Source organism: Colobus angolensis, unplaced genomic scaffold (genome assembly GCF_000951035.1).
Source record: "Colobus angolensis palliatus isolate OR3802 unplaced genomic scaffold, Cang.pa_1.0 Scaffold87, whole genome shotgun sequence".
NCBI classification, from domain to species: domain Eukaryota; kingdom Metazoa; phylum Chordata; class Mammalia; order Primates; family Cercopithecidae; genus Colobus; species Colobus angolensis.
The window spans coordinates 4,215,583-4,226,055 of NW_012122598.1; the positions used below are offsets into that span (position 1 = coordinate 4,215,583).

Consider the following 10,473-nt stretch of genomic DNA (forward strand, 5'->3'; position numbering starts at 1 on the left):
GGCTAGGGCGGCGGCGGCAGCGGGGGCGGCAGAGACCATCACGGGAGGAGGCAGCTGCGGCGGGGCCGGTAATGGGCCTAGGGGTGCGGGGCGGAGGGTGCCGCCTCGTCCTTTCTCGGGATCGGCCCTCGGGCGGCCGTGGAGGAGTGGTCAAGCCCAGAGCCGTGCGGATGGAGGGGTCAGAAACGAGAGGCTCGGACGGGAGCGGTCGGGGGGCGGGGAGGTCGGGTGCCGTTGGGAAGGAACCGAGTCGGGAAGAGGCGTGGGAGCGAGGGGCACGGAGGACGCGGGCCCGGACTGCGGGGGCAGCTCGCGGGAGACCGATGGGCGGCTTGGAAGCCTGCAGGATTGCGGATGAGGATTGAGTTCGGAATGGAGTGGGGAATGATGTAGGATGGAGGAAAGTGAAGGAAGGGGAGGGGGAACAGAAGAAAATGTGGGAGGAGTGGTTGGGAATTTGTGAGTAGCAGGCAGGAAGGGATGAGGAAGGCTGGGTAGGGGCTGCAGAGGATTGGAATGAGCGGGAAGGTTAGCAGGAATCAGAGGGAAGTCGACCGAGGGCTGAAGGGTTCGGAAGGAGTGTTTAATAGGGAACTGGTGACTTGACATGTCCCTTCGCTCCTGTTCCTGATGTCTCCCATGTTTTTGGCGTCGTGTGGGAAAATGAAAGCATCAGTTGCCCTGGTTGCTAGCTTGATCTTTTTTCATAGGCCCAAACACGCAGCCAACTGCCACCCTTCCCTTTTAGTGCTGTGGTCTTGATTCATCCTTTTAAAGGGGTTGAGAGTGGCAGTGTGACACACAAACTTCTTCAAAATGAAATGCTAGAAGTTATCCCCACAAGACAACACTGTCCCCTTGTCCTGCAGTTTTCAGTTCAAGGTAAATCCTTAGTTCAGATTTTTTCCTCACTGGGTTTCTGTCTTGCAAATCCGCAAAGCCAGGATGTTGGTTGTGCCGGTGTTATAAATGACTGGATATCCTTGAGAGTTAATGCAGCATCATGTTCCAATTCCCACAAAGATCTGTCTTCCACACGATGGTAGTTTAGGCATGGAAAGTTCTAACCTTGTGTTAGTGAATGGGTAAAAATCGGGGAGTGGGGGTGGTGAGTGCACGGCTTTCTTTAAACACCTGGCTTAAGCGGGGGGTTTTCGTTTGAGCGCTTTGTAAGTTCATGATCCTGGTGATCACAAAGACACATGGATCCATGAAATCCATAGTATTTGAGAAACTACAGTATCTTGTAAAAGGAGAAACAGGGCAGGTCATTTTATTCAGATTTATCATAACACAGCAGCAAGCCTTCCTTCTTCCAACCCAGCTACAGATGGTAGCCCTGACCATCTTACTGGAGATTTTGATTCCTTGACCTTTCGCAGAAGGTTGGGTTCCAGTTAAGTGAAGACACTTTCTCCTGTGAGATGCAGCTTGTTACTTTGGACTCATTTAAGAAGGGACATATTACCTAAACTTTGCAAATAGATTCTTCCAGAAAATTTTGCCTGGGCAGTCCCTCTTGCTGGTCTCACATATGCTGTTTTTGTTTTTGTTTTTCAAATTTTATTTGTTTGTTTTGGTGGTTATAGGAATCATTATAGTCCTGAAAAAAACTTAGATCTAGTACTAAAATACACATATGCTGGTAGACCACTTTATTAGGTGCTAGCCTGATGTCTTCTATGCTCTGAATCTTAACTATTTCATATACCATTGGGAAATCTTCAGCTAGAAACCCTTGAGAAAAGACCATTAGACATGTAGCCAGAAAGTGTCAACTGACCTTTCATTTCACTGGCATTTAAAAGCTTTAAAGAGGGTTGCGTTATTTTCTCCAAAAGCATTTGTTGAGTTGGTCATTTTGACAGTTAACTGTCAGTTTTTACCTGCATTCCCAAGTGCTAAAACTTAACAAATGTATCTCTTGAACATGGGCATTGATCCTCTACCAATGAATAATTGAGAGAAGTAGGAATGACTGATTTTTCTAGTTGTAGCTTGAAAGATTAATTTGATGAATTGGAAAGTATGGAAACTATTCTGTTACTGTTGCAAAGAAAGATTTCTTTTTTCAAAAAAATATTTTTATTTTATTTATTTATTTTTTTTGAGACAGGGTCTGGCTCTGTCACCCAGGCTGGGGTGCAGTGGCACAATCTCAGCTCACTGCAACCTCTGCCTCCTGGGTTCAAGCAATCCTCCCGCCTTAGCCTCCCAAGTAGCTGGGACGACAGGCACATACCACCATGCCCAACTAGTTTTTGTATTTTTAATAGAGGTGGGGTTTTGCCATGTTGGCCAGGCTGGTCTTGAACTCCTGGCTTCAAGTGATCTGCCCGCCTTGGCCTCCCGAAGTGCTGGGATTACAGGCATGTGCCACCATGCCGGGCCAATTTTTCAAAAATACAGAGACAGGGTCTCGCTGTGTTGGCCAAGTTGGTTTTGCACTCCTGGCCTTAAGCAATCCTCCTGCCTCAGCCTCCCAAAGAAGAATTTCTTCAGGGCACTATGGAAGTGAACAGGGGGTTTGTTCTTGGTGTCCAGTGAACATCTTTATCTAAAAGTCAACTTCATATCAGAGAGTTGGACAAGGGGAGCTGGGTTGAAATTTAATCTTATATTGGTTGTTGGGACATAATAGATCTTTTTTCTTTTTAAAAAAATAATGGAGCTGATGTCAGAGAAAATGCTGCTAACAGCCTGGGTAGGGTGAAGAGCACAGTGGAGTCTCCTTGAGGATTTCCCTGAGTGCCATCCACATGAATGGAAGAGTTTGACCATAAGTCAGTATACATGTTATTTACACACATAGCCATAGGTTCTACTTATTCTCAGACAGCTTAAGGAAAATACTTTTCTCCTAGGTGTCACATCTTTTTTCTTCTTTCTTACCTATCTCCTATCATTGCCCAGAAACCACTATTCCAGAAGGAGGAGGAGGAGAATAGAACAAGCAGCCAGCAATCCTTGCTGCATCCAAGCTCACAAAAAGTAACCTAGAGAGAACTGATACTCCTGAGGGCAACCGGGTTAAGACCGTGGAGAATTCTAGTAATAAAGATGATTTTGGAGCAGACCCAGGTTCATATGGGGCTTAGAGAAAAATATTCAAAGGAGATACTACCAGAAGCCTGGGGACGCCTGAGGAAAGAACAGGAGTGGACATTTACTTCCAGTCATAAATCCTTGAGTGTTTCCAGGCTAAGGAAAAAGCCCGCCTGCCTGCCTGCCTGCCTTCTTTCATCTCTTCCCTTCCTCCCTCCTTTTTTTTTTTTTTTTTTGACAAGGTCTCGTTTGACATGTCGCCCAGGCTGGAGTGCAGTGGCGCAATCACAGCTCACTGCAAGCCTGGACCTCTTGGGCTCAAGTGATCCTCTCACAGCCTCCCAAGTAGCAGGGACTAAAGGCGCACACCACCATACGCAGCTGATTTTTGTATTTTTTGTAGAGACGGGGTTTTGCCATGTTGCCCAGGCTGGTCTCGAGCTCCTGGACTCAAGTGATCTGCCTCCCTCAGCCTCTCAAAGTGCTGGGTGGGATTACAGGCGTGAGCCACTGTGCCTGGCCAAAAGCCACTTTTCTAGTAGCAGCACTAACTGGAGCTCAGTTACAAGTCAGGTGGGCCTAAAACCCTTTCTGAGAAAGCAGATTTTTAGCTCAGTCAGATTTATCAGATGGCTGATAAGTGGGGAGGCAAAATTCAGTGGGCAACATTATTATATATCTTTTTTTTTTTTTTGAGACAGTTTCACTTGTTGCACAGGCTGGAGTGCAATGGCGTGATCTTGGCTCACCACAACCTTCGCCTCCCAGGTTCAAGCAATTCTCTTGCCTCAGCCTCCCAAGTAGCTGGGATTACAGGCATGCGCCACCACGCCTGGCTAATTTTTTTTTTTTTTTTTAGTGGAGATAGGGTTTCTCTATGTTGTTCAGGCTGGTCTTGAACTCCCAACCTCAGGTGATCCGCCCGCCTCGGCCTCCCAAAGTGCTGGGATTACAGACGTAAGCCACCGTAAATTCTATCTCTAAAAAATCCCACCAACATAAGTATTCAGTCACAAGTGGTTCTCCCTCCCTGCTACAATAGAATGGAATGAGAAGTTTGTTGATAGGTATCTTTTTTTTTATATACTTTATGTTCTAGGGTACATGTGCACAACGTGCAGGTTTGTTACATATGTATACATGTTCCATGTTGGTGTGCTGCACCCATCAACTCATCATTTACATCAGGTACATCTCCTAATGGTATCCCTCCCCACTTCCCCACCCTACAACAGGCCCCGGTATGTGATGTTCCCCACTCTGTGTCCAGGTGTTTTCATTGTTCAGTTCCCACCTATGAGTGAGAACATGTGGTGTTTGGTTTTCTGTCCTTGTGATAGTTTGCTGAGAATGATGGTTTCCAGCTTCATCCATGTGCCTATAAAGGACATGAACTCATCCTTTTTTATGGCTGCATAGTATTCCATGGTGTATATGTGCCACATGTTCTTAATCCAGTCTATCATTGATGGACATTTGGGTTGGTTCCAAGTCTTTGCTATTGTGAATAGTGCCGCAATAAACATACATGTGCATGTGTCTTTATAGCAGCATGATTTATAATCCTTTGGGTGTGTACCCAGTCATGGGATGGCTGGGTCAAATGATATTTCTAGTTCTAGATCCTTGAGGAATCACCACACTCTCTTCCACAATGGTTGAACTAGTTTACAGTCCCACCAACAGTGTAAAAGTGTTCCTATTTCGCCACATCCTCTCCAGCACCTGTTGTTTCCTGACTTTTTAATGATTGCCATTGTAACTGGTGTGAGATGGTGTCTCACTGTGGTTTTGATTTGCATTTCTCTGATGGCCAGTGATGACGAGCATTTTTTCATGTGTCTGTGGGCTGCATAAATGTCTTCTTGTTGATGGGTATCTTTAAACCCAGCTAAAATCTTAACCCATAAAAAGCCCTTGGCTTGCTCCTTTCTTACCATGCCCTAAGAATGTGACCTCTGATGGTAAGATCAGTAACCTGAAGAACTGAACCGATACTTTGGGCGTGTTTTTTAATTTAATTACAATTTTTATCAAATATTTGATTCTTTTTTTTCCTCCCTGGCCAAATTTATTTCAGGAATGTGCTTGTCTGAGACTTCTGATGGCTGAGGTTTCTTAGGTACATCTCGTGACTTGAATGCAGAATTGGATGCAATCTGGATAGATTGGGAAATACCTTCTCTAAGGTACTTATTAGGTCTGGTTGACTTTGTACAGCTGATCCAAGAGCAGGCAAATTGCTTCCAACAGACACAGTCCAGAAAAACAGCTCTGTAGCAGGCATCTCTTAACACCACAGTATATTCTGGGTAGCTCCTCTGCAGTAACGCAGCCCTGTTGTTCTGGGCAGTGTTGTTATTCCTGCTGCATAATTAGCAACTAGTGAGATCATAGTCTGGGGAGATTCTGGCGTTACTGAGGCAAGGGAGGGTTTGTGTCTCATCACACATGGCTCCTGCGCTGACAGCATTTCTGCTGAGCAGATTCGTGTCCTTCTGGAACTTAAATCCAAAGATGGAGGAAAAAGATTTGTACCTAGGAAATGGACTGTCTCAGACTCCTTGGTTGTATTAAAGCGTGTTGAAAACAACACTGCTTGCCATATTGATATAACCAGAATAAATTGTTACTTCTCTTGCTATTTGTTTTCCCCTTGCTGATGTCTTTATAGAGGGCAAAGATTGTAAAGCTACGATGTCCTTGCACAGAGCATGGTGACAGACCAGATGAGCCCTATTTTACGGAGCAGTATGAGATTGGGAAAGATTCTGGGTTTTGAAGCCATGCAGATTCTAATCTTGGGTCCATTCTTTGGTACCAAATTTGGCCTTTATAGAAGCCTGGTGAGACACTTGACGCTTGTGAAGATCTGGGTAAAGGGCTTTCCTGACTGCTAATGTCCTTCAGAATTGAGTGCCTGGAGCAGTATTGCCCAAAGTGTATCCAAGCATTATTTGCACTCCAAAATACCTTGGAAACAGTAGGTTCCATAATCAGGTTTGTAGAAACACTGCATTCTGTGTTCTCTCAGCCATCACCATCCTTATTAGTATATTAAAAGCCTCTAAGAGGTTCCACTATAGGCAATTTTTAAAACCCTTTTGACACAGCAGTCCTATTTCTATGTAAAAGCTATTAATACCATAAGATAGGCACTTTGGGAAATGCTGGGCTGTATTATCACTAGGAAAAATAAGTGGGTCTAGCCGGGTTCCGTGGCACATGCCCCGTAGTCCCAGCTACTCTGGAGGCTGAGGCAGGAGGATTGCTCAAGCCTAGGTGTTCAAGACCAGCCTGGGCAACACAGTGAGACACTGTCTCTAAAATAGATAAACAGTTGGGTCTAGTCTTGGTTTAGGCAAAGCCTAATTCTGCTTTTTTTCCTTTTTTTTTTTTTTTCCCAACCAAACAAGCAGCAGTGATAATTGTGTTTTTGATCTCAAGTTCTTCTCACTGGTCCCTTGGAGGGCTTTCCTATGTGATCAGAAGAGCAGCTACTGTGATTCCTGGGCTAATGAAGCCTAGACCCCAGCTGGATTGGAAGCAAAGACCTTCCCTCCACTGGGAAAGGTGCCGCTGCTACCCATCTCATTATTCTAAGAGTGATGAGAATGGAGGGGCTGTTGGGAAACGAAAGTAGGAGAATGTTGGCCAGAGCTAGTAGAGAAAGAACATAATATTGAGAAAGCAGACATCAGTGCTAGGTGAGGTGCTTTCTTTAGAGAGCTGTGTGTCTAGACTGGGGAGGGGTCTGTCTTGGGACAGGAATGCTGATTCCTTTTTTTCCCTGGGCAGAATCCTAATGTACCTGGCTAGCTGGTGGTGAGCAGGGGCTTTGGGGCCAACTTGTTGGGCTCCCCAAGGAAACCCCTTTGAAACCAATGGATGCATTCACGGGCTCGGGTCTCAAGAGGAAGTTTGATGATGTGGATGTGGGCTCATCAGTTTCCAACTCGGATGATGAGATCTCCAGCAGCGATAGTGCTGACAGCTGCGACAGCCTCAATCCTCCTACCACTGCCAGCTTCACACGTGAGTAAGCTGCTCCCTCCCTGCCTATACCCACATTCCCCAAGCAGTAGAACCCATGGCAGCTTGAAGCAGCTTCTGTGTGGCTTGGGGATTTGCCCTTAATCATCATCTTTCCTTGCTCTTTGGAGGACCTTATTTCTTTAATACTGTAGACTGAAGTCTGATTTATTCTAGCTGATTTTACTTGTGTTGTGGGTTGGTGGTTCCCAGAATGGGTTAAAGTAGATTGAAGAAGGAGTCCAGGACTCTACCCTGCCCCCACCAGAGTCCCAGAGAGTTCCAGGAAATTGAGCTGTAGCAGGATATAAATGCTTGCTGCTTGGACAGATGGGGCAAATTCCGATTTCTTAATTCTTTTTTTTCTCCAGACGGAGTCCGCTCTTGTTGCCCAGGCTGGAGTGCAGTGGCGCCGTCTCAGCTCACTGCAACCACTGCTTCCTGGGTTCAAGTGATTCTCCTGCTTCAGGCCTCCCGAGTAGCTGGGATTACAGGCACCCGCCACCACGCCCGGATAATTTTTTGTGTTTTGAGTAGAGACAAGGTTTCATCATATTGGCCAGGTTGGTCTCGAACTCCTAGGCTCAGGTGATCCACCCGCCTCAGCCTCCCAAAGTGCAGGGATTACAGGCGTAAGTCACCATGGCTGGCCGAGATTTCTTAATTCTTACGGGTCTATTAGTTCTGGGAAAGAACTTCTGATACTATATATGAGGGGTTGCCCATGGGCCAAATCTGGCCCAATGCCTGTTTTGAAAATAAAGTTTTGTTGGAACACCGTCATACCCATTGTCTATGGTTGCTTTCACGCTACAGTGGCAGAGTTGAATTATTGCAACAGAGACCTCACGGCCTGTAGAGCCTAGAATAGTTACTATCTGGCCCTTGACAGTTTGCTGTCCCCTGCTACAGATCAGTGCTATCAAATGGAATTTTCTGTTACGATAGAAATGTTCTGGATCTGCATCGTCCAACAGTAGCCAGTTGCCATATGTGACTATTGAGCACTTGAAATGTGGTTAGTGGCCGGGTGCAGTGGCTCACGCCTGTAATCTCAGCACTTTGGGAAGCTGAGGTGGGTGGATTGCTTGAACTCAGGGGTTTGAGACCAGTTTGGGCAACATGGCGAAACCCCGTCTCTACAAAAAATACAAAAATTAGCTGGGTGGCGTGCACCTCTAGTCCCACCTACTCTGGAGGCTAAGGTAGGAGGATCACTTGGGCCTGGCAGGTTGAGGCTGCAGTGAGCAGTGATTGTGCCACTGTACTCTAGCCTGGGTGACACAGCAAGACCCTGTCTCAAAGGAAAAAAGAAAAGAAAGAAATATGGTTAGTATAATTGAGCTGAATTTTTTTTTTTTTGAGATGGAGTCTTGCCCTGTCACCCAGGCTGGAGTGCAGTGGCACAATCTCGGCTCACTGCAATCTCCTTCTCCCAGGTTCAAGTGATTCTCCTGCCTCAGCCTCCCGAGGAGCTGAGACTACAGGGACGCCACACCACACCCAGCTAATTTTTGTACTTTGAATAGAGACGGGGTTTCATCATGTTGGCCAGGATGGTCTTGATCTCTTGACCTCGTGATCCGCCCGCCTCAGCCTCCCAAAGTGCTGGGATTACAGGCGTGAGCCACCATGTCCGGCCTGAGCTGAATTTTAAATTTTATTTAATTTTAATTAGCTGAAATTGCCACATGTGGCTAGTAGCTGCTGTATTGGACAGTAAAGCTATAGATTGTTATATCCAGAAAAGATTACCTAGAGATCCTCTTCCCAGCTGATGTCTAAAAATGGATTTTGTGGTCATCTGTTTAGGTATAGTCAGTCTGGAGGCAGTGGTATGAACCAGCTGAGGTTCAAGGTCCCTTCTGACAGAGCATTTAGGATTTGCAGATACTAGACAGTTCTCTAGGTATAGAGAGCACGTTTAGAGAAGAAGAGTTGAGAGCCTAGATGGATGAGAAAGAGCAAGCTCCCCAAACAGGTCATCCCTGAGTTAATAAAGCATCTCTTGGCTGGGCGCGGTGGCTCACGCCTGTAATCCCAGCACTTTGGGAGGCCGAGGTGGGCGGATCACCTGAGGTCAGGAGTTCAAGACCAGCCTGGTCAACGTGGTGAAACCTCGTCTCTACTAAAATACAAAAATTAGCTGGGGGTGGTGGCTCACGCCTGTAATCCCAGATTCTCTGGAGGCTGAGGCCGGAGAATTGCTTGAACCCCGGGGGTGGAGGCTGCAGTGAGCCAAGACAGCGCCACAGCACTCCAGCCTGGGCAACAGAGCGATACTTCGTCTCTAAATAAATAGATAGACAAATATGGCCGGGCGCGGTGGCTCACGCCTATAATCCCAGCACTGTGGGAGGCCGAGGCGGGCAGATCACGAGGTCAGGAGATCGAGACCATCCTGGCTAACACGGTGAAACTCCGTCTCTACTAAAAATACAAAAAATTAGCCGGGCATGGTGGTGGGTGCCTGTAGTCCCAGCTACTCGGGAGGCTGAGGCGGGTGAATGGTGTGAACCCGAGAGGTGGAGCTTGCAGTTGAGCCGAGATCGTGCCACTGCACTCCAGCATGGGTGACAGAGTGAGATGCCAAAAATAAATAAATAAATAAGTAACTAAATAGAAAAATAAATAAAACATCTCTCTGTGCTCCCTTCTCAGCCACATCCATCCTGAAGCGGCAGAAGCAGCTGCGGAGGAAGAATGTACGCTTTGACCAGGTGACTGTATACTACTTTGCCCGGCGCCAGGGTTTTACCAGTGTACCCAGCCAGGGTGGTAGCTCACTGGGCATGGCCCAGCGCCATAACTCTGTACGGAGCTACACACTCTGTGAGTTTGCCCAAGAACAGGAGGTGAACCATCGAGAGATTCTGCGTGAGCACCTGAAGGAAGAGAAACTCCACGCCAAAAAGATGAAGGTGCCTAAGGGGTCTGGGGTCTGCTGCTGTCCACGTAGGAAACCATTTAGGTTCATTGGTTGGTTGGTTGGTTGGTTGGTTGGTTGGTTGATTTTTTTTTTTCTTCCGGGACAGAGTCTTGCTCTGTCGCCCAGTGGGCTGGAGTGCACTGGCATGATCTCAGCTCACTGCAACCTCAGCCTCCCCGGGTTCAAGCGATTTCTTGTGCCTCAGCCTCATGAGTAGCTGGGATTACAGGTGTGCATCCGTCTAGTTTTTGTATTTTTAGTAGAGACAGGGTTTTGCCATATTGCCCAGACTAGTCTCGAACTCCTGGTCTCAAGTGATCTACCTGCCTTGGTCTCCCAAAGTGCTGAGACTACAGGTGTGAGCCACTGCACCCAACCGATTTTTTTTTTCTTTTAATTTGACTGTTGTCCTTGGGGTATAGAGATTTCAACTCTTTCTTTTTCTTTTTTTTTTTTTTTTTTTTTTT

General features: G+C 46.7%; 1 protein-coding gene across 2 annotated transcripts in view; it reads left to right on the forward strand.

Moving 5' to 3' along the window:
* The window catches only part of CSRNP2 (cysteine-serine-rich nuclear protein 2), a 23,634-nt gene continuing 13,161 nt past the window's right edge, over positions 1-10,473 (forward strand). Inside the window, exons 1-4 of one of the 2 annotated variants that reach the window (XM_011930659.1) lie at positions 1-68; positions 711-882; positions 6,844-7,080; positions 9,739-9,998. In XM_011930659.1, coding sequence (XP_011786049.1) covers positions 6,930-7,080; positions 9,739-9,998 — 411 coding nt within the window. In that variant the 5' untranslated portion in view covers positions 1-68; positions 711-882; positions 6,844-6,929. The remainder of the gene's footprint in view (positions 69-710; positions 883-6,843; positions 7,081-9,738; positions 9,999-10,473) is intronic. The other variant, XM_011930658.1, reaches the window with a different exon arrangement.